Genomic DNA, 24,650 nt, shown 5'->3' with positions numbered 1-24,650 from the left:
AAATTGTGGCACATGTACATGATGGAATATTATGCAGCCATAAAGAAGGACAGAATTATTACCTTCACAACAACTTAGATAGAATCTATAATACTGAGTGATCTATCACAGAAACAAAAAACTGAGTATCACATATTCTCACTCATAAGCGGACCTTGAACAATATCATAATACTATAAGAAAGGGATTGGCAGTAGTGGGAAACTGCTGGGGGTGGGGGGGCACACCTCATCAACAAGGGTACCTGCATAATGAACATTTGTATACCTAATCCTGAATTGTACTCAACATCTTAAAAAAAAAAAAATTGTTTTTAAAAGAGTTTCTTCCTAAAGGACACAGAGAGAGCCAGCAGGGCACATGTGGCTTCAAACACGATGCTGATGTTCTTCTTCTCCAACTAAGTACTGGGGTGGAAGAGAAAAAAAAACCTACAAAACTGTCCATGGATCTTTGTTTTATCTTGCTCCTTCACACTGCACAGATAGATATTTTATCCATTTTTATATCTACTCAATACTGATAAAAAGTAACAACAACAACAAAAGAGACAGATGAAAAAACAGAAGGATGGACAGGCGATGTCCTGACTATTCTTTCTTTCTCCTCTGCCACCAAGAAGTTCAGAGTCAAGTATGGGGCTTACCCTGAGCCACGCAGAACCCTAGAACCTGCACTCCTAGGTTCTAACTTTTCCCTAGTCTTGACCATATCTTCTGATTGGCATTTTCCTGGGGATTAGACTAGTGATTCTGATTCCCACTTTTCTCTTGTAGGAATGTGTTCTCAAGGGCTGTCTCAGAAGCTCCAGGGAATAAACATATAAACAAGCAAGCAAAGAAGGTGTGAGCAGGGGTGAGGGACATTGGCAACACACACTTGCAGCAGCAACAGCTGTGCTGGCCTCTCAGGAATGGACGTCATTAACTCCAGGTGTTTGGCTTGGTCAAACCCACTGGTGCACAAAGTGGGACGGAGCAGATGCATGACAGCCTTGTAGTCGCTTGCTTCATACAGCCGCTGAATCTCCTCCAGGGACTGGCACCGCTCCAGAGACTTCAGGTTCTTTTCAATCTTAAAAAGGCCCAGAAATGCTGTCTGAGGGCAAACCCCTTACATCCTCCCTGAATCTGGCCAGCATTTGCATTTATCAGACCCAGATAAGGAGGATCAAAATTACTCCACCTACTCTATCAGTATTTATATTAAATGCATATGATTTATTTATTTGTTTTATTTTTGAGACCAGGTCTCACTATGTTACCCAGGCTGTCATCAGACTCCTGGGCTCAAGCAATCCACCCACCTTAACTTACCAAGAAGCTGAGACGAGAGGCATACACCACCACACCCAGCTAAATGTGTGTGTGTGTGTGTGTGTGTGTGTGTGTGTGTGTGTGTGTGTGTGTGTGTGTATACATGTATATATATACATGTATATGTAGTTGGGGTTTTTTTCCAGTATTTCTATTAAGGTCAAGGCATTCCCTTCTTTAAAAACAAACACCAAAAACCAAAAACTGACCTAGAAGCAAAGGGGTTCTAGAACAGCATCTGCCAAAATAGATGGACAACCACCTGGTCACAGTGCAATGAACCAGATTTGCAGAACTACAGAGCTCCAGGCTGTCAGAGACTCAGCAGGTCTGGGCCAGAGGCTGACACACACCACGGATGATCACATGGGGCTTAGCATGACCCCAGTGTACAGGCAGCAGGGAACTACACCTAGACTTGCCCTGAAACCACTCAGCAAAAGTCTAAAGGCCATTTTCACCCAACGTGGGCATGTCACAGGCATGGAGCTGCCGTGGAGTCTGAAACCACACAATGAGAAAAGTTCCACCCAAGTAGAACCTGGCATATGTACCACACACTGCTGATCCAGCCCCATGATCAGCCCACTGGTCTGCTTTAGCTGGTATTTCCTTCTATTCCCACTGGAGTGGCTGCAACATGTAGCCAGAAGAGCTGAGCAATAACTATTTCTAAATCTTGCTTGTAGGAACTTCCACACCTGCTGCTTGAATGAGCTATTCATCAAGGATCTGCAGTGCCCTAGTGTGCTAGGGTGGCCTCCCCCAGACCTCTCCTGCCCTCCCTCCAGAGGCCCTGCTCAGCATGTGGGTGGCTCTCTCGTTCCTGAGACAGGTCAGGCCTGGACTAACTGGGCCAACTTAGAATACATCTTTGACCAAGAAAACACCATTAAAAAAACTCCCACTCACCTCCTCCAGGGAAACAATGGAGTCATTATGGAGGTTGGACAGCTGGATGACAATGTCTCTTTGCTCAGCCCCTGCCTCTGCCTGGATGGCAGCAGAGCTCTGGAGCATTTCTGTGCAGATGTCATAGTTCTTCAGGGCCTCCTCCACGTCTCCCTGGTCAGAAGGAAAACCAGGTCAAAAGAGGGGTCAGAAGGTTAACTGTGCTGTGTCAGGTGCCTTACATCCTTGAGTCCACTAGACTGTGGATGCCATGAGGGTGTTTTTTATCCAATTACTGCTATACTCCTTAAACAAGACTTGGCATTTAGTTGGGGCTCAATAAATACTTGCTAAATGAGTGATAATCAAACCACAACTCTGTGAGGGGAGGTATCATCAACCCCATTTACAGATGAGGACACTGAAGACACTTGAGCAAGCTGGGTATCTGGCAGAGCCAGGATTACGACCTAGACCTGTCCTAATTCCAGGACTGATGTTCACATCAGTGTTGCTACTCTCATATCAAATGGCTGCTAACAGGACCCTGGCAATCTCTGCCTCATTCTACCACATGTATCAGGTACCACTGTGTGCAAGGTGCTGGGTAACAGTCAATCCACCCCAGCCTTCCAGACCAGCCTCTGAAGAGAAGTATTCCCAGAACTCTTACAAAGCTGGTAGATAATTCCCTTCTAGAAAGCTCTGCATCCATTCAAGTACTCACTCAGACTCCTTCAGGAAAACATAAGCAAAAGGTCAAGACCAGAAGGCAATCTTGAGTGGGAGTCAGAGAGAGCCTTTCCAGAGCTCAGTGGTTATGCTGAGGAGTTTTACAGATGGGTGGTCATGTCTGGATTTCTGAGATACTGAGTATTCCCCGCCAACTCTCCACTTCCTCATGCCAAGCTCAGTGCTGGGGCAGGTGGTGGGCATGCACATGAGCATTCACATACACACACACATTCGCAACATGGTCAGTTTTTTGCCTTTCCTGCCAGGTACCAGGGCATGTTCCCCAAGCAGCTGACCATGGAACCAACCTGCAGCGCCAGGAAGCAAGCCTTCAGCCAGTAAACACGAACCACAAACTCCAGCCAGCCATTCTCAAATAAGTCACGCTGGGATGAAGCGAATGACAGCTGTAAAAGGTCACCCAAGCAGTGGGTCCCTGGGAAGTCGGGCCCAAATCTGCCATTCACCACACCAGCAGGGCTGTTCCGAGGAGACACTGAAAAACATAAGGAACCAAGTTAACTTCATGAGTAGCATTCAGATGCTCTTCTGCTCCCCGCAAATTGCCCTCAGCCCTCACTACACCCACCCTGTCTCCAGGGATATCCTGGGTCCCTTGAAGCCTTAGAGTGGCAGGTATCAGAGAGGTCTAACCAGTTAGAGATGCTGAGACTCCAAGAGTAGGAGGCAGGAAGAAATTTTATAGACTGAGTTTGAGCATATCTACATTCCACCAGGTGGTAGTGGAAAAATTATTGGGGACACATAAAGCATCAAATGGTCACATCAAAACTGAGATCCTGTTTCTTTCAATCCCAAGCAACAGCAAAAGCAGGCAGGTGGCTCCCTCTGGGGGTTCAGCTGCTGTTAACCATTTCTTGAATGTCCTGATTTCTCTGGCACCCTAACAAGCCAACCCAGAAAATGTGCCTACTGCAGACGTAAGTCTGAATTCCACAACTCAGCTGCCCCTGTTCAGCTTTCTCCTGGCTGCTGGGAGTTCAAGAATCAGCACTGCCACAGAAAACAATGCCTCCTATCTGCAGAGCTTCTGCCTCTGGTCAGCTGCCACTAATCCAGTTGGAGCTCCATGCAGGAGAGAGACATGAGCATCATGTCCTGCAGGAAAGGCACAGGAAGGTCAAGAACAATGTCACAAAGACCCGTCAGAGTGTAGAGGGTAAGAGGAAGCCAAACTACAATTTACTTTTTTTTTTTTTTTGAGTCATAGTCTCGCTCTGTCACCCAGGCCCAACCTGCTGGGCTCAGACAATCCTTCTGCCTCAGCCTTCCAAGTAGCTGAAACTACAGGTGCATACCACCACACCTGGCTAATTTTTTTATTTATTATAGAACTGAGGTCTCGCCAAGTTGCCCAGGTTGGTCTCGAACCAGTGGGCTCAGGGAATCTTCTCACCTCCACCTCCCAAATTGCTGGGATTGCAGGCACTGGTGCCTGGCTTAAAATTTACTTTTTGATAAAAATAATAGTTATCTCAAGTCTGTATATATATTTTTTTCTCTATCTACTTTCCATTTCAATTTGTTTATTTTTATTTTTTGAGAGACAAGGTCTCACTCTGTCACTCAGACTGGAGTGCAATGGCACAATCATAGCTCATTGTAGCCTTGAGCTCCTGGACTCATGTGATCCTCCCACTCCAGCCTCTTGAGTAGTAAGCTAGGACTACAGGCATGTGCCACCACACCTGGCCTCTTTTTCATTTTTTTGTAGAGACAGGGTCTGGCTGTGTCACACAGGCTGGGTCTACTTTACATTTCATAAGAGATAATAGATGGCTACTTGCCTGAACATAAGAAGAGGTACATAGATCTATGTTGGAACAATATTTGGAACGGACTGGAAAGCCGTCTTCAGAATCCTGAGAGACTGTCCTGTAGAAGAGGCAGCCCCATCACCTGCCAAGATGCTGCATCCAAACTATAGCTCTCAACCTTTAAAAATGCCGGGAGGCTGGCGCACCATTCCCAGAGCACTCGAGTAAGCTGAGGCTCTGCAATAAGGAGGCACTTGCCCAGCAGGCACAGCTTAGAAATGACCAGCCTGGTATGCCTGGAAACCAAACCCTTGACTCCTCCTGTTCCACAATTGCCCCCGGGAAGGGGGAGGCTTAGTAGGCAGAAGTTGCCAAAAGGTAGTCTCTGAGGTATCTGAGTAGATGGTGCCTAGCAAAGGACCACTGACCCCATAAGTTCCTCTACCTTCTATGCCCTCAGCCAGAAAGACCACTGTGTTCCTGCCTTAACATTCAGTGTTCCCCCTCCAATACGAGTAGGGGGCCGGAACACCCTGTGTTCCCTTGAGCTTCAGTAGTTATCCAGTGGAGGAGCCTGGAGCATGGAGTGCAGCAGGCAGACCAGACTGAGGAAGGCTTAGCCCCCAACTGCTGGAAGCCCCTGCTACTCCCCTAAGAGCCTACCTAGCTTCTATATTTCTGTTTTTTCACTTGGTCACAGTCCTGGCACTTCAAACACATCAGATGCTTCCCTTTTCCCCAAGCCTTTCCTGGTGAGCTCTCCTCCATCTCAGTCATTGACCCAAAAAGCCTCCCTATGACTCTCTTCCCTCATATCCTTTGTCCAGTTCATCCTACCAGCTCTGCCTCCAGAATCCCCTACCCCAGTACCACCATGAATCTCAGCCACCACTACCACTCAGATGGCAGCAGCGTCTTGACGGCCCCCCATGCCCACTCACTGGAGTATATCTTCCATTCAGTTACCAGGGATCTTTCTGGGCACAAACCAGGTCCCATGACTTCCTACTTCAAGCCCCGCTGTAGCCCAGTGTCCAGGACCACAAGTAGACACAGCCAAGGGGGCTGAGCACAACAGCAGCCCCATACCTCTGACGGTTCCTGTCCCTGTTCACTAAACCCAGTCCAATGCCAGCCCTTGAGAGGCCCCAACCTTGATGTGCTTGTTGCTGCAGTCCCTCAGCAGTGGGTTGGGCAGGCTGGTGCTGTGCCTCCGCCAGCTGTGGTAGATGCTGAGCACGACCTCTGCCAGTCCCGGCGGCCACTTGAGCAAGAACTTGTGGCCCATGCCCTTCAGGTAGCGCATCATCAGCTCCAGGATGCCACCGTTGGTCAAGTTCTCCAGCAGGAATTCACGCACATCCCATGGTCTCCTATTCTCTTTGGGAGGGGAGAACCTGTGCCCTCCCTCCATCACCTGATCCAGGTAGACACGATACCACATTGTGGTGCTGAGATCAGGCTGCTGAGGTACGTGTCTAGCTCTAGCCCTCACAACTGTGAGCAAACCTGTCTGAATCTCCACCTCTAAATGAATATCAAAAGGGTCCACCACCAGTTGCTGCCATGTTCACTGATCTCACTCAATAGTTGTGCTCAGATACATCCAATTTGCAAAGCCAAGCCTCTGAATTCAACCTTAAGGAAACACAGCAAACATGAGCCTGGACATTTTAGCAGACCTTATGGCAGACCACAGGGCTCAGGCCTAAGACTAATCCAGGCAGTCACTTGACTACACTTAGAAAAACACCCCAGAACCATTCTCCCAGAATAAAATATGAGCATGTTATAGATAGTGAGAAGAAAAATTCCCAATAGGAAATGATCAGTGTTCAACGACTACCAGATTCCATAAATGTGGCTGAGTCAAATGACAGTCTATGAGGCCCCATACTTGGAAAGGTTTCCATTTTAGCTTCTGACTGGATTTCGTAGTTATTAAAGGAATCATCCTCCTCCTCAGGGTCCAGTTTTCTTAACCTGCACAGAACATGCAAAATCACAAAGTCACACCACACATTCTGGCACAGCATCTGAACTCTTCCTAATAGAGAAACTAAATCTGAGCCAGGAAGAAGGCTAAAATGAGTGGGGTGAGAGCCCAGGCCTGCAGGAGGTGCCACCTCTCTCCAGGGCTTTGTGAGCTGACATCTGGTCTGTACCCTGACTTGTTCAGTCATTCCATCAACAGATTATTACTGAGTGCCGGTCACATGCCAGGCACTGTGCAGGCATCAGATTCAGCAGCCAGAAGTGTGGCAGACCCTACCTACAGTAAGCTTACCTGCTAAAGAAGGAGATGGCAATAAACAGGTGAACAAAACAATCCAAATAAGGATCAACCGTGACACAGTGCTTGAGACTGGGGGTCACAAGGGCCCTGCTTTAGAAAGCAAGGTAAGAGAAAGCCTTTCAGAGGGAATGATGTTCAAGCTAACACCAAAGGAGGAGAAGAGCTGGCCATGCAAAGAAGTAGGACAAGAGCAGGTCCAAAAGCATAAGCCAGCGAGCACCTGGTGTGTTCTAGAACCTCAGGGAGCCTAGCAAGCAAGGAGAAAGGGACTGGGTAGTTAGAGTGTAGGGAACATGAGGCCTATCTGAACTTGGTCCCACATAGATCCTCACAAAGCCGCGGGACCGGCCCATCCTTGGGAATGCAGAGACCTCTCCTAATAGGCACCATCCTTTCAGACTCCACACAAGGACCACATTTTGGCCACCCTAGTGGCATCCTCTTAATCCAGCTCTCCAAGGCATAAGCACTCAGGGTATGTGGAATGTCTTCATTCAAATACTATACTCACTCCATCAAGCAAGCTATCATGTTGTTCTTGCCTGACCATTCAAAGAATCAGACACTAAAACCACACAGGAAAACAACAACTAAAATAAAGTTAAGAAAATAGAACCCATTCTATATAAAGGGGGCTAGGGAATAAGACCCTGGGGTAGGAAAGCAGGGCTAAGGGGAAGATGGGGTCACTCAGACCGCTTGGAGTTGTCAACCAAAGCACAGTACTGTAGCTCTTTCTTTAAGGCTTTTCTCTTCCTTGTTTTATTTGTATGTTTTGAGAAAAAAATACATGTGGTATTACAAGTTTACTGTAGTAATTGAGATACTATGTATCTTTGTCCCAAGTATTTTGTTAAGGATCTTTTTTTTTGTTGTTGTCAGAGTATCAGTCTGTCACCCAGATTGGAGTGTAGTGGCACACTCACGGTCACCCCAGCATCAACCCACTGGGCTCCAGGGATCCTTCCGCCTCAGTCTTCCAAGTAACTGGAACTGAAGGTGCGCGCTACCATGCCTGGACAATTTTTTAATTTATTATAGGGATGAGGTCTTGCCAAGTTGCCCAGGCTGTTCTTGAACCCGTGGGCTCTGGCAATCCCTTACCTCGGCCTCCCAAAGTGCTGGGATTACAGGCTTGAGTCACTGAGCCCAGTCAAGGATTTTTTTTTTTTTTAATGGCATAACCTTTAGCCCAACCTAACTTAATTCCTTGCTATTCCACATGCATGTTTTATACTTTCTCTTTGCTGCTTCTTTTTCTGTTTTCATCACTGAAACCATTGGAATGTCTCCTCCCATTTAAAAAAAAAGTCTCTAGGGCCGGGTACAGTGGCTCAAGTCTATAATCCCAGCACTTTGGGAGGTCAAAGCAGAGGATGGCCTGAGCTCAGGGGTTTGAGATCAGCCCAGGCATCTTGGTGAGACCTTGTCTCTATAAAATAAAAAAATAAGCCAGGCATGGTAGCGCACACCTATAGTTCTAGCTACTTGGAAGGCTGAGGAGTCAGGATTGCCTGAGCATAGCAGGTCGAGGCTGCGGTGGCCACGAGTATGCCACTGCACTTCAGCCTGGGCAACAGAGTAAGACACCAACTCCAAAAAAAAAAATTTCTGCCGCATGGTAGCTCATGCCTATAATCCCAGCATTTTGGAAGGCTGAGATGAGAGGATTACCTAATCCTACGGGTTCAAGACCAGCCTGGGGAAATTGGCGAGATTGCATCTCTACAATAAATCAAAAATTTAGCTGGGCATGGTGGTACGTGCCTGTAATTCCAACTACTTGGAAGGCTGAGGTGGAAGAACCACCTGAGCCCAGCACTGAGACAAAGTGAGACTCTAACTCAAAAAAGTCTCTAAATCCTTCCTTCAAGTTTCGTAAAAGCACAATATTGCACACTTCTTAAGGTAATATATGCCTGCAGCTCTTTCAAAGGGACACCTCCTGGTACTATGCCTTAGGAGAAATTCATCATTTTGGTCTTACATCAAATACTTCCTGAGAATAATCGTGATTTCTAAGCATTTCGCCTTCACCACAGAGACAGAAAGACAACAAATTAAGAAAATTAGGAATCTTGTTGCAAAACAAATTTACAATCCACCTTCTGGCTTCATCTTCTGGTCTCTCCTTCTCTGCTTCAATTCATGGCCACTGAAATAATCTGACATGAAATAAAACAACAACACAGGTGGTCACCTCCCAGACTCCACTCCAGTAACTATGAAGGAAACAAAGGTATAAATTCACAAAGACGCAGAAGATTGGAGAGGAAGCCCCAGCAGACAAAAAAAAGTGCCAATAAAATATTAGAAGGCTGACAGATGACGGCCTGGTGCAAATGAATTGCTTTTTCCGTTCAGCTAAGAGCAGAGGAATGGGTATATCAAGAAAGTCCACCTACCAGTACTATAAATGCCAGGAAGGTTCAGGAATGGAGGACCATAAAGCCTCTGAAGGAGGTGAGAGAGCAAGGACAAAAAAGGAGGAGAACTAGTGAAAACCTATGTAGATCAGCACTAGATCCAGGGTCCCTCCCAACTCTGGGGAGACTGGCACCTTCTCCTCTCCTAGGCTCTTCTGAAGAACACTAAGAACCAGCAAAACCAAGAAACACTTCACAAACTCCTCCGCCGCCTCCTCAGCATGAAATGGAAACTGCTGAGCCCAGAGCTAATCAAGCAAGCCCCGAAAGCAGAAGGGAAGTTCCCTTTTGGGGGTGTTCACAGCATCTATACCAAAGCACAGCAGCCCCTTGCCTTCCAGCAAGTAGGCATCTGAGAGTACATGGGGATGTGTGTGTTGCCTCTAACGCCCAAGAGATGAGCAAATCATAGCTCCTGCCTTCAGAAAGTTCAGAAGCAGAGAGAGATGAGAATGACCCAAGATCCCAATCCAGAGAGATCTATGCTTCAGACATCTACACAGATGTTAGGGTAACACAAAGGAGGTGCCTAGAGAAGAGGGTGACAACGGAATGAGAAATGGTGGGGTAGGCTGGTGGCTTGTGAGTTTGTTTTTGCCAATCAGAAAAAGTGTGTACAGTATCTGGATGGCAAAAACTTCATCAGAAGCTCCTAGAAGTCTACTTTCTCTTCTTTTTTGCACTTGGTGTTTCGCACGCGAGCAGACCGCCGCTTTGCTGTCTCTCCGCTCTCTTCTGAAATCTCCTTCCACTTTATCCTTTCTTGGATTTATCTCCTCCAGAAATATCACCTTCACAAAGAGTACAAATTAAAATCTTACAAGGTGGCAAGGGTGAAAAATGTGCACCACACAGACACATCAATCCCCCTATTTTATAACTCTACCAGCATTAAACTCTGACATTCAAGAAATGTTTCTTAATAATAAAAAGTTCTGAATAAAATTAATTTTAAATTCCTTAGCTCTCACACCTTTCTTAAATTCACAAGGCCCATAGGTCAGAATTTCAAAACTACTTTCCACAGCTATAAAGCAGCAAGGTTTTAGAACATCCCTATCCTCTCACCCCACCCACTGGTTGGCTGAACTCCCATGGTCTCAGTTAACAGACTAGGGATGGACGCAGTGAGTGAGTGGCACTGATCCTACACAGGACCTTCTGAGCAACAGAACAGTGTGAATTTTATAGATAGCAGCAAAATGTCTCATATGATTAAGAAAAAAGTTAGAAACAACCATGTACTTGTTCATTCAGAAGCTTCTTTAACTGACAGATATTCTTTTTTCAGTGACAGAAATCAAGAAAAGACGAGAGCTTTGTCAAAAATGCTTTACAATTTCAATAATAAAAATCAATAAAACAGTATAAAAATAGTCTACCACATATGGTGACTTTATTTTCTAAGGTCAAAGAACTCAGAATGCACATGGCCAGCAAGAGAGCAGGACCAGCAGAGGAGACCTGCTAGCTCCCACATTGCAAGTGGTAAAAGCCAGTACTTAGCAGCTGAGCATCAAATGGTCCCAGGAGGACTGTCACTGGGCAAGGAGATACATGCCAGAGTCCCCTCACTATAGCAGAAGGCCCAGAAGCATCTTGGCCTAAGACACTTTCAGACTCAACTAGGCAGGTATGAAAATCAGGATCACTTCAAAAACTCCTTCCCCTGAAAGATAAATCTATAAAACACCTGTGGAATTTCCCTGCTGCCACTAATCTGGGAGTTTTTTTGGGGGGGAGGGGGAGACTGCCAACAAAGATGTGGTCAAAAAGGGTTTAACAAGCCCTTGGGCAGGGTCTGCTGGGAGCACCATCTCAAGGCCCAGTGGATGGCAACATGAGACTACTGTGTGTTTTGTTGTAGTATGGTGTGGTGTGTTATGCTGTGTGCTATTATTGTTTTGAATTTCACATTCTGGGTTGTGTACTATGTTGTATATCATCTATTATACTGTATAGCATGGCATGATATATCATCCCTTAATGGCTTCCCATGCCTCAGGATCAAGACCAATGCTCAGCCTGGCCCCACGGTGCTGCACAGCCTCATCCCACACCACCCCCTACACTTCTACCATATAGGCTTTCTTTCAGTTCCTCAAAGAAAATCATACTCCTGCATCCCACAGGACCTTTGGGTAGGCAGCCCTCTGCAAAGAAACAACTCCCCACCCATGGCCCAGGCCCAGGCCTCTGACCTGACAATGCCTATGCCTCCAGTAGACTCTAGCTCTAGTACCTAAGCCTTTCCCAATCCCCACAGCAGTATGGATCCTGTTCAGAGCCCCCCAGCATTGAGCTGCTCTTTTAGCAGAGTCTACCAACTTGAGCCCTGCGCTTCTTCCTCTGGGTGGCTGACCCACCCCTGGGATTGCCTCCAGCAAGAAACCAGGCCATGTCACACTGCATCCCCAGCACAGAGCACATTGCTTGGCACAGAGCTGGCATCCAGGAAGTGTTGAGACAGGAATAAAAAGTGCTTCAAAATCCAGAATCTGAACAATGGAGCCTCCCAGGACATTTTTCTGCCTTCGGTTAGTACTAAATTCAGACAGGGAAGAATCTGCTCACCAGTTAGTGCGCAAATAAATACACCATTTAACTCACTCATGCCTTGCTCTTACTCATGCCTACTAGGTACTGAAGAGACTGGGGGACAGTAAACTATGCCCTGTAGTCTGTTTAGTGTAGCCCACAAGCTAAGAATGGTTTTCACATTTTTATTTATTTATTTATTTTGAGTCAGATTCACACTCTTACCCACCACAGCCTTGACCCACTGGGCTCAGGTGATCCTTTCACCTCAGCCTCCCAAGTAGCTGGAATCACAGGTGTGTGCCACCACACCCAGCTAATTTTTGATTTATTGTACAGAGGAGGTCTCACCAAGTTGCCCAAGCTGGTCTCGAACCCCTGGGCAGGTAATTCTCTCACCTCAGCCTCCCAAAGTGCTGGGATTACAGGTATGAGCCACCACGCCTGGCAAGTTTTCACATTTTTAAAGGGTTGTTAGAAAAAAAAAAAAGAATAGGCCGGGCTCAGTGGCTCAGCCTGTAATCCCAGCACTTTCTGAGGTCGAGGTGAGTGAACTGCCCAAGCCTGCAGGATCGAGACCAGCCTGGGCAACTTGGTGAGACCTTACCTCTACAATAAATAAAAAATTAAGCCAAGTGTGCTAGCTCGCACCTGCAGTTCTGGCTACTTGGAAGGCTGAGGCGGAAGGATCATTGGAGCCCAGCAGGTCGACGCTGGGTTGACCATGAGTGTGCCACTGCACTCCAGCCTGGGCAACAGAGTGAAACTTCAATAAAAAAAAAATATATATATATATATATAAGTATATGTGTGTGTGTGTGTGTGTGTGTGTGTGTGTGTGTGTGTCCCACAAATACTTTAGTACTTACTACCTGACTCTTTACATGAAAAGTTTTTCTGACCCCTGGGATAGATGTCAGTTACTTTAAAAGCCCCATGTCCTCTGCTCCCAGAGAGAGAATCTATACTCTTGTTTTAAGATCCCAGTCCCAGATTTAATTACCAAGCCTAACACCCTCCTGCTTCCGTTTGGCCATCCTCCAGTGCATAGAGGGTGGCTACAAAGCCAGTTCCCAGCCCTCTCTCCTCCATTCACATCACTATAAGCCCTTCTGATGTCCTCAGGTCTGTTCTTCCTTCACTGTAACAGGGTTCACCAGGTCCCTTCCAAAACACTGACAGGATGGAGACTCTAACCCAGCTGATGAAATGATGGGGAGGGTACCAGATGAGAGTCTCAGAGCAGCCTGAAAAGCCTTATCTTCTGTCCATCTCAGTGCTTGGATATGAAGGTATTCCTGGGGAGCTCACATGGAGAACTCACAACTGCCAGAACCAGCCCTTTCTGAATGGGTACTAAGTGCTATCTCTGTGCTAGGCCATTCTAGTTCATTATCATAGTGATCCTACAAGAGAAATATTGTTCTGCCCTTTTTAGAAAGTGGCCTCAGTTCCCAGGGTCACCCAATTAATAACATTAGGACTGTCTAGGTCAGTCTGATGTAGGGCAGGAGCTCTAGACCACTGTGTGACAATGCCCTCAGAGTATGCAGGGAGTGGGGGGAAGTGGAAATGGAACACTTCCACCAAGGCATGCTAAGTTTAAAGATTCAATGTCAGAATTTAAATATATAAATGGAATGCCAGAGCTCACTAAAGGGCTAAGCTGCCCCAACTCCAGGGGCCACCAACACCAGTTTGCTCTTCCTGGAGGAAGAAGGCCTCACACATCACAGGACTCACGAGGGCTGTGCAAAATGAGGCCCATTTTGCAGGGCTCCCCCTGTGAGAAAAAGCACTTTTCTCCCCTGGAGAGAAAGCATGGTCTCAAGAGCCAGTTCCCTGGGGCTGACTCTATGCTCCCCATTTAACTGCTCTGAGCTCTGGCTTCCTCCCTTCCTTAGAACATGTTAGTTTTCTTTTCCCTTCTAGGTAGGGTAGGCTGAGAGAGGCCATACAGGAAAGTGGCAGGTGGTTGCGATCAACACGGTGACAGCAAAAAGGGACTCAGGGAGAGAGAGCTGACCTGCTTCTTAGTAGTTAACAATAAGTATGCACCTCTAGCCCTCTGGTCACGCACCCAGCCCCATCCACATCACCGGCCCAGGGTCAGGCCTTGAGACTCTCCCACCTGTACAGGGCAGTGTTCCAAATCTCAGCTTACTAGCTGACCCAACATTCCCAGAGATACCCAATGACCTACCTGAAGAAGGGAATGGGCTGCACCAGTTTCAAGTCTTGCTCCTTCTCCAGCACGATCAGCACTTGCCTCTTCTTCCGCAGCCCCAGGGCCTTGTCTGCGATGGCATGTGTCTCAGCCGCACTAACCGACACATCATGAACTGACATGTCACTAAAGGCAGATAAGACAACGAGAAATCACAGTATTACAAACTAGAGCCAAGGCTGAAGTTTACAGACAGGGATGCATTTAAATTAATACCCTTTCATGGCCGGGTTCGGTGGCTCAGCCTGTAATCCCTGCGCTTTGGGAGGCCGAGGCAAGTGAACTGCCTGAGCCTGCAGATTTGAGAACTGCCGAGCCACTTGGCGAGACCTCATCTCTACAATAAATCAAAAATTAGCCAGGCGTGGTAGTGCGCACCTGTAGTTCCAACTACTTGGAAGGTTGAAGCAGAAGGATCGCCAGAGCCCAGCAGGTCAAGGCTGCGGTGGCCGGGAACGTGCCACTGCACTCCAGTCTGGGCAATGGAGTGAGACTCCAACTCAAAAAAAAAATACCCTTTCATATGCATTGATTCTTCCCACAAATAAAATAAGCACTTAAGTTTGGCCTGGGTAGGGCAATAATTAGCATTTTTAATACCCACATAGAACTAGAAATGACCACTACCCTTTGTTCCTTTGACAATTCAAATTGGACAGAGAAAAGGTTTTCATATATATTAACAGTATCATAGAAACATCTGAAAAGCCACAGAAAAATAAAATATTTCTCTCAATTATTATTAGACAATTGAAATAGAACTTAACCATCCCATACTGTCCATCCCAACAAAAAGTCATCAAATAAGCAAAGTTCACCAGTCTTTGGTGACACCAAAATGCAGAAAGTGCAGGGCTTTGAAACCTCAGGTGCTTTCCCACAGTCACACCACTGCCTGAGGTGACCCAGTAACACCTGCCCTCCTGCCTAGACTGTCCTGATGCCTCCTAGCACCTCAGAGTCACTCACTTATAAACTTCTGTTTTATGTGTTTATCATTTATCTCCCCCAAGAAGGTTAGTTCCCTCAGGACAGACATTCCCTCAGTTCCTACCTCCTCAACAAGGCAGAAGAGGCAGACACTGAAATAAATAAGTACCCTACAGGTGAGTTCCAGGGACCAAGGAATACTAGAGGGCAGGGGGAGTTGGCTGGGCCAGAGGGCCAGAGGGAGGAGTAGCTAGAGCTCAGAAAGTGGCTGAAAGGTAGCCTGGGAGTCAGAATATGAAGGAAGCGCAATGGTAGGACAGCTGGAGAAGTGAGAAGACAGCATGCCAGGTTAGGACACAGCAGGAGCCAGGATGAGGATACAGGACAGTGCACAGTGGGACTAGGCTAAGAATCTGCCAGGAACTTAGGGTAGTTTTAACCAAAGGAGCCTAGGAGGGAAAAGCAGGAGGTGAGGGGGTAGAACTAGACGTCGGGCTTCAAAGGATCTCTTGGGTGATACAACTGAGTGTGGGCTTGCTCTGGAGGCAAGGCAAGGATGCCACACAGAAGCATGTTTCAGACAAAACCCTGGAAAGAGGAAAGGCAGGAGGCAAGGAGGCAAGCTAGGCAACAGGTTGCCCAAGCATGCAGAAGAGAGCTAGGACACTGAGCTCTGGCAGGGCAGTAGGAAAGGAGAGCAGCAGCCTGAGAGGTCAACCAGAGATTAGGCAATGCAGAGTAAATAACAGGCAGTCCAAGGTCAATTCATCAGATGAGGAACTGCAGCAGGGCATGAAGCCCAGAGCACAGAGGGTTCATCGGCTGGGAGGTCAGGACCTGAGAGAATAAGGTACACTCCTGACCTTCACTGGCTATGTGGCACGGGAAGGGGCAGGGCATACCACTTGAGGAACATTCGGAGAGAGTCCTTCCGGAGACAAGGCTGCTCCTCAAAGATCTTCTCCTTGAGAACTAGCCCTTTGCTGTTCCGGCAGTCCTTCTCCCAAGCTTTGCAGATGAAGTACAGACATGCTGGCAGAAAAAGAAATAGTTTATGACTTCTGACACTGCACTCAGAAGCTCTGACATTGCCAGTTAACACCAGGAAAATGTTCCCACTCTCGAATCAAGAAAATGCCTGGTAACTGATAAAGAGTACCATTTTAACCAATTCAATCAGGAAAGATTTCTGAAAATAATAACCAGAATAGATGGGGCACTGCAAGGTGAACAGACCAAATGCTACCAGCAGAGGGTAGACAGCACAACCTTTCTGGAGGACCACAAGCATTATACACAGACCCTGTACTCAGTGACCCCACTTCTAGGAATTGCTGCTTTAAAAAAAAAGCTTCAGGCTCACAGTGATTAGCTATTGGCTAACTAAAAAACAGCCTTCAGCTGGCTCGGTGGTTCAGCCTGTAATCCCGCGCCTTGGGAGGCTGAGGTGAGTGGATTGCCTGAGCCCGTGGGTTCGAGACCCACCTGGGCAACTTGGTGAGACCTCGTCTCTACAATAAATCAAAAAATTAGCCAGGCGTGATATCGTGCGCCTGTAATTCCAGCTACTTGGAAGGCTGAGGTGGAAGGATCGCCGGAGCCCCAGCAGGTCGAGGCTGTGGTGGCCGAGAGCAGCCACTGCACTCCAGTCTGGGCGACAGAGTGAGACTCCAACTCAAAAACATAAATAAATAAATAATAAAATTTTTTAAAAGTCTTCAAGAAAACTGGAAACCACTCTGTCCACTGTGGGGGCCTGGTAAGTAAACTATGGCTGATCCACACAACGTGCTCCCAGCAGCCGCTGCACAGATGGTAGAAGAGTGTGCCACTGACCAGGAAGAAGGCCATGATATGACACTAAGCAGAAGTAGGGGAAAAACAGGTCATATAATATGACTCCATTTGTATACATAAAACTGGCTTTCTAAATTTTTGATTACCTGAATTTTCCAAATTTTATTTTCTTTTTTAAAAAATCTTTCTTAAAGTCATTGCCTAAAATTTTAGATTCATGTGAATGTAATAATGAGCCTCCTCAAGTCATTAATCTGGAAAGACTGTGCCCATTCCAGGTCCTCTGGGAATGTAGACAGTAACAGGTCAACTAATGCATGGAGAAAAATGGCATGGCATGGATTCAGAAAGCAGAACTACAATATAAATTATAAATGCCTTTAACACTTATAAACGGGAACAATCCAGGTCTCACCGGTGAACACACAGGAGAAACGGCACAATGCACAGAGCACCAGCTCCACTCTACCCAGGCACTGGGATCACTATCATGCCCTGCTCAGCTTCTCTGTATGGTATGGAAGAATGGCAAGTTACTACTATCGAGAATAACCAAAGTCCGGGAGTGGTGGCTCAAGCCTGTAATTCCAGCACTGTGGGAGGCCAAGGTGGGAAGATCCCTTGAGGTCATTTCAAGACTTGCCTAAGCAACATAGGAAAACATCATCTCTACCAAAAATGAGAAAAATTAGCCGGATAAGGTGGCGCATACCTGTAGATTCAGCTACTTGGAAGGCTGAGGTAGGAGGACTCTGTGAGCCCAGGAGTTCAAGGCTGCAGTGAGCTGTGATTGTGTCACTGCACTCAAGTCTGGGTGAAAGAGTGAGACCTTGTCTCTTAAAAATAGATAACCAGAAAAAGAAACACCTAGGGGAGAGGAGCAAAATAGGGAGGAAAGCCATAGCAGAAGTAGAGATCTGGGCATGGAAGCGTCAAGAGAGAGGAAAGAAGTGATGTGCTCCTAGTATGCTTAGAGGGAGAGAACTCAGCCTGGTTATAATACTCAGCAGGGATCACACATCCCAAAGCACACAAAGGCTGTGCAGCCTGCAAGCAGGGAAAGGTGTACACAATTCCAGCATGTTCCAGCAAGCTGTAGACGGAACTGTTGAATTGATGGCCCACCTGTGCTGCCTCAGGCACACAAAGGAAATGGTTTCTCTGGGACTACAGCAGGACCTGAAGGGTGGCCATCAGTGACTCCCAGAGAGAAAACCCAGGAAGCACACTGAGCACTTGGATGATGCCAGTTCTCAGCAGGCATATTAACTGCCATAAGCTAAACTCACTAGTTACACTCCACAAACACACCTGCAGAAGGAAGGACAGGGAAACCTCAAGAGAATGAGAGGTGGTCAGCAGGCCTTATCCCAACAGCATCTCTACCTATTCACCTCAAACACATAAAATGCCACTGAGAGCCAATCTAACATGCTGTTTTTACTTCTTGGTTTAAATGAAGATAAAATCTAACAGGGCTCTCAATTCAGTCCCTTTTAAGGCTCATTTTATGTGTCAATTTGAATGGACCATGGGGTATCCAGATTTGGGCCAGACATTATTTTGGGATTTTTGTGAGGATGTTTTTGGATGAGATTAACATTTAACTCAGTAGACTGAGTAAAGCAGATTGCTCTCCCTAACATGGGTGGGCCTCATGCAATCAGTTGAAGGCCTGACTAGAACAAAAGGGGCTAACTTCCCCCCAAGAAAGACAAAATATTTCTTCCTATCTTTGAACTGGGATGCCGGCTTTTTCCTACTTTCTCACTAGACCCAAAATGTCACCTCTTCCTGAGCCCGTCAGCCTTCAGACCAGAGCTACACTATTAGTTCTCCCAGTTCCAGGCCTCTGAACTCAAACTCGAACCATACCAATGCTCTTCTGGGTTTGTGGCTTGATGACTCACCCTGTCCATCTTGGAACCTGTCAGCCTCCAAGAGCAAATGAGCCGATTCCTTACAATGAATCTCTTTTTACATATGTATATATATCCTAGTAGTTCTATTTCTCTGGAGAACCCTAATATAAACATTATTTTCCCCATAAGGACTTGAGTTTACCAAGCATAACTTCTACTTTGAGAGAAGTATACAAAGAACTAAAGCAGTTGGCTGGCGAAGGAAGGCAGAACTCCAAAGACGGTACCCTAACTGTAGGAGGAACATCCAAGAAGAGACCCAGAGCCTCTGGAAGAAGAAACTGCTGCCCCACAGAATTGTTATATTCTGCTGGAGGGAATGAAGACAGAGACAAGCAACAGAACAATTACATATGATGGGGGGCCAAAAAAACCCCAGAATTTATTTATAAAAAATTGTGTACTTATTCTTACATGTTTAAACTTCATTACCTTCAGAGTACTCTCCATTTGATACACCTATCGAGACACTTTTTCCACTGCTTAAACATTTTTGAACTTGTCAGTGTTGATGCCTTTTAGTGCTTCTGCCGTTTTGTTTTACCTCTTCTACCTTTGCAAAACGTTACCCTTTAAGGACTTGTTTCACCAAGTAAACAGCAACAAACATTGCTTGGTATGAGATTGGGTGAATAGGGAGGGTGGGGCACATGGGTCATGTAGTTTCTGCTCAAAGACTCCTGGACGCTGAGTTCGATGTGGGCAGGTTGTTCATCATAAAATAGGCAAGCATGTTGAAAGAATACCCCCACCACAAATTCACTGAAGCCAAATGCAGCCTCTCACAACAACGCTAGCTGGTACACTGACGCCAATGGGTTCCTAGAACACTTACCTATTGGGAAAAGCCTGTACTACAAGGGGTCTGCCCTCCAAAAAATAATTACACTTTTGGGTACCCCTTTGTATGTTCACTGAAGGATATATACAGGAATGTTCAGAACATTATACCTAAGAGGCCAAATCCTGAAAATAACCCAAATGGTGCATGCACAGAATAGTTAACTTGTGTAGATAAAATAATAGATTACATAGCAATAAAAAAATACCTAACAACTGCTGTAACATAGACAGGTGTACTCCCAGTCAGGATGACAAGCGGAGGGAGCCACGCTGAGAAGAGTACACGCTTTCTGACTCTACCTAAAGGAAGTTCAACAACAAGCAAGCTGTCATCAAAGAAATGACAGCTGCCTTAGGGAGGTAGTAATGAGTGAAAGGAACCCAAAGTAGCCTGCCTTCTGGAGCCTGCAAATGTTCCATATCTTGATGTGTTTTCACACATGCAAATTGATAGGTTTCAGATTTATGCGCATTAGTGTGTGTACATTTTGCCTCAAGTAAAAAGATTTGTAAAATGGCTGTAAACTGGAGATAGGAAGGGTAAGCAGGCCTCATCCTCCTCAACATACTCTATTCTGTTCCTATTTGTCTGTCTGTTTGTTTGTTTATTGATTTGGAGTCTTACTCTGTTTCCGCTTCAGCCATCCAAGTAGCTGTAACCACAGGCCGGCTAATTTTTTGATTTACTGTAGGTTGGTCTTGAACCCCTGGGCTCAGGCAATTCTCTCACTTCCGCCTCCTAAAGTGTTGGGATTACAGGCGTGCCACTCTACTCCAGTCTAGGCAACAGAGTGAGACTCCAACTCAAAAAACAAATAAAAAATGTTGACACTAGGATGAGTAAAGACTCTTGGGGCTATTACGATGTCACCCAATCTACTGTATTTTTCTAGGGTAGCCCAAATACACTAAGACACAGAAGATGAGACAATGCAGGAATGAAACGAAATAGGCAAAGGGAAACACATTCAGAAAACATGCGTCTTTTTACTACAAAACATCTGATAAATCAAGAAAGACAAGCAGAATAAAGCAGGGATACAAAAACATTTTCATTCCTTCTTTCCTCTGTCCCCCAAAACACTGGCACATGGGAGAGAGCATTAAAGCCTGACCCACTTGTATAATTGCTGAGTGTACACAGACAGTGATGAGGTTGTCCAAGCAGGGCCAATGATCAGGATTACAATACAGCCCTTCCTCAAAAGCATGGTGAGCCAGGGGGATCTGGATGAGCCTCAGGGCCACATGCCCAATTTTATACCAAAGGTTGACATCCGTGGAGTCCAGCATCACTGCCTAGAAACAGCACAAGCAGAAGGGCACACACACATACTTAATCAGATCCCTCGCTGAGCAGGCACCATGGAAACAAATGGGGCACAGCTCTATCCTGGCCAAGCCACTCAAACTACCCAGGGAAATGGCAAAAGTGACATAACTATCTTATAACTGACTAGCAAGACCAGCTTATCTTTCCTAGAGTCACACGCTTCCAAGAGCTAGAGTAATAGCACATAACAAGTTACATGGGCAAATTTAACTCAGAACATTTTCTTGATATATTTTGTCAATTTGAATATTTGCATTCCTTAAATACTTAAAAGGTAAAAGAAATGAAAAGAGTAGAAGAAAAAGAAAATATGGGAGTCCTGTGGGATTAAAGAAAGACTATGTGCTGTGAAGACAGATCTCAGTTCACATTCCTGCTCCAACTCTGATTAGCAGAATGGTGATCTTGAGCCTCCATTTCCTCATCACTAAGGTGAGGCTATAGACCCCTTCCTTGAAAGATAGTGTGAGGATTAAAGTGTGCATGGGAAGCAACAGCACTGTGTCTGGCGCATTAGAGATACCCACAGAGGCAGCGATGGTCACAGGAGATGACAGCAATTATCTCCTACTAATGACTTTTAGCGTATCAAGTGCTAGGTTTCAGGCTCTGTTCTTCATACTATTAACAATACCAGTTCATTCCATTTTCACAGCTATTCTTTTTCAGTTATTCCCACTATATCGGTGTAGACCTGGAAGGCACCGAGAGATTAAATAACTCACTCAAGGCCACATGCGCAATTAGTAACACAGGGAGAATTCACACAGGCCTCTGCATCCAAGTGTGTCCCCTCCCCACAACCCCTGCTCTCTAGGCCTGGTCAGTACTCACTGTTCTCAACCAATATTAGAGCCTTGGACACTAGAGTTTGGTGATGTACCACTAGAAATTCTTATTTATAGCACCCGGGCTGGCTGGTGTCTCCAGGTATGAAGATAGGACACAGATGTGAGTAGCTCCCTGGGAGCAGTAGGAAGGCCTGGAGTTTCATCCTGGCTTAGGAGTCAGAAGGCTGAGTTCACAACTCTATAACTCATCACATGACCACAGCCATGTTAATTTAATAAGTTAGTATCTGACCTCTATAAGGACATAATTCCTACCCTCAATATCAAAAGTTTAAGTGAGCTGAAAGAACATAAGAACTGCAAATATGCTTAATGTGAAAAGTTATTTCACAGCTTTTATGACAATTCTTAGGAAATCTTATATCTTCTAAGAAACTACTGATTAGAAAATTACTGCTCTCACCACAGGACAAAGAATAAAAACATTTTCTAACAGAAAAAAACTCACTGAGACAAAGCAGCTCTTTCCTGAGACATGTGGCTTAAACACTACTACTGTTCATGCTCAGAAAGCATCCCTTGAGTAATCCAAGAGTCTATCTACTCTGGAGCTCTTAGGGAATTCCACCAAGAAGACTGAAAGCTCGAATCAAGCCCCCTTCACTTATCTCCTACTGTTGTCTGGTTTATACTACAAAAAGGTCCCCAAGAACCAGCTGACCAGGGCTGGACCCCAGGTACTTTTGTCCTTCCAGGTACAGAACTCTTCAAACAATAGTGTAAACAAATTTATGGAGGCTACAAGAGTCTACTTCAGACTAAACAGCAAAACGTGCACACAGAACAGTGACTCATACCTGTAACTCCAACACTTTGGGAAAAGGAGGCAAGAGGATTGCCTGAGCCCAGGAGTTCAAGACCAGCCTGGGCAACATGGTGAGTCCTCATCTCTACAATAAATCAAAAAATTAGCTGGGCATGGTGGCACATGCCTGTTGTTCCAGCAACTTGGAAGGCTGAGGTGGAAGGATCACCTGAGCCCAGCAGGTCAAGGCTGGGGTAGCCATGATTGTGCCACTGCACTCCAGCCTGGGCGACAGAGTGAGACTCCAACTCAAAAAAAAAAAAATAGCCAGGCATGGTGGTGCGCGTCTGTTGTTCCAGCAACTTGGAAGGCTGAGGCAGAAGGACCACCTGAGACCAGCAGGTCAAGGCTGGGGTAGCCATGATGGTACCACTGCACTCCAGCTCAAGCAACAGAGTGAGAGTCCAACTCAAAAAAAAAAAAAAAAGAAAAGAAATATCTGTATTTGCTCTTTGTCCCTGGTTCCTGACATATGCTTCTAAAATCCTTGGAAATTTTTGAGTGATGAGGTGACAGAAGCATCTTTTGTTATTCATATCAAGCCCCTTTCAACCAGACCTGAGTTATGCTAATGAGGTAATAGGTGGCTAGGGTTCCCTAGATAGCAGGTTGGGGGCTGGATACCAGATAAACCAACCACGTGATTAGACAGTTGGAACCATGTGATTAGGCAGCTGGAACATCTCACAACCTCCTAGGAGGAAAAAGGGGCTAGAGATTGAGTTGATAACCCTTTTAATCAGTCATGCCTATGTAATAGAACTGCCATAAAATTAAGAAAGCTTAAAAGGGCATGGAAGCTCTGTGCATCCCCCACCATAACTTGCCATAAACATGTCTTCCATTTGGCTATTCCTAAGATGTATCCTTTGCAATAAACTGATAAGCGTAAGTAAAGTGTTTTCCTGAGTTCTGTGAGCCATTCTAGCAAATTATTGAACCTAAAGGGGATGGAGGGTGAGATCCCCAACTTTGAAGCACAGGTGGACAGAAGTGTAGGTATTCTGGCACTCAGTACATGCAACTGGCATCTGAAATGAGAGTATTTTGGTGGGACTGAGCTGTTAAATATAACACACTAGGGAACCTCAAAGCACCATCTACCACTAATATTCTACCATTCCCTGGGTATGCCAACTCTGAGGCCTGCATGAAAAATGGGCTGCACGGAAAGCCGGCACCAGCTGGAGAAGTGGGTTCCAGGGCTGCACTGGCCCTCACATACACTGGCAGAATACATATAATTTCTCTTCAACATGATAGTCTCCTAAGTGAAACAGGTTTCACATGAGATGGAGAGCTAGCCATCTTTCAAAATGGAATTTCTCCCTAAAATCCCATTAATGAGATGTCTAAATGTGTTTAAAATGAGGTTCCATCTACAGAAATGAGATGGAAGGTCCACCTGTAGAAAAAGACCTTGGATTACATAACTGAGCTTCCTTTGTCTGGGTTTTGTGACTTTTAAAGCTTCCTTCATGATCATCCTCAACCGTGGAGCTGGCATTTAAGGCTGCAATTCGAATCTAAAAACAGGGATTTAAGAGGAAAAGATGAAGTGCTTTCAATGGAGATGTAACTCATCTCTTCAACCACCCACACATGAATAGAATTCTGCTCCACCATATAACCTCTTCTACCTTGAAAAGCTATGGCCTTCTCAGAATGTGGGGATGATCAACAAATCATCAGCTAGGGGAAAAAAATATAAGGACTAAAACATGTTGGGAGAGAACCGGGCCAGTCTGTGTGGTAAGGATGTCCTTGGTACTATCCACTGCAAAAAGAGAGGCTGGGGACACCCCGGCAACAGCTCTACACAGCAAAGGATCCAAGTATCAGAACAACAGGTTCCAACAAAACACGCTAACTCTCACCTTTCCAGCAACTGTGACAGGACCCTGCAAGTCACTTCAACCACTGGACAAGTATCCTCACCCGCAAACATGCCAACAGCCATCC

General features: G+C 45.9%; 1 protein-coding gene across 1 annotated transcript; it reads right to left on the bottom strand.

Moving 5' to 3' along the window:
- Positions 1-270: 270 nt before the first annotated feature.
- LOC103271350 (calcineurin-binding protein cabin-1-like) lies at positions 271-24,648 on the bottom strand. Its single transcript, XM_008068829.2, is given in 15 exon segments — positions 271-1,074; positions 2,229-2,381; positions 3,251-3,438; positions 3,971-4,061; positions 5,874-6,100; positions 6,567-6,706; positions 10,069-10,198; positions 10,201-10,233; positions 13,724-13,788; positions 14,184-14,333; positions 16,040-16,169; positions 19,914-19,935; positions 20,840-20,998; positions 23,827-23,872; positions 24,566-24,648. Coding segments are annotated over 15 exon segments (1,893 nt in total). The 3' UTR covers positions 271-798.
- Positions 24,649-24,650: the final 2 nt, after the last annotated feature.

This window comes from Carlito syrichta, unplaced genomic scaffold, assembly GCF_000164805.1.
Source record: "Carlito syrichta isolate Samal-C Ts95f unplaced genomic scaffold, Tarsius_syrichta-2.0.1 Scaffold311553, whole genome shotgun sequence".
Lineage (NCBI taxonomy): Eukaryota > Metazoa > Chordata > Mammalia > Primates > Tarsiidae > Carlito > Carlito syrichta.
The sequence above is the reverse complement of the archived record's forward strand: the minus strand, read 5'-3'. Positions and strand labels throughout refer to the sequence as shown.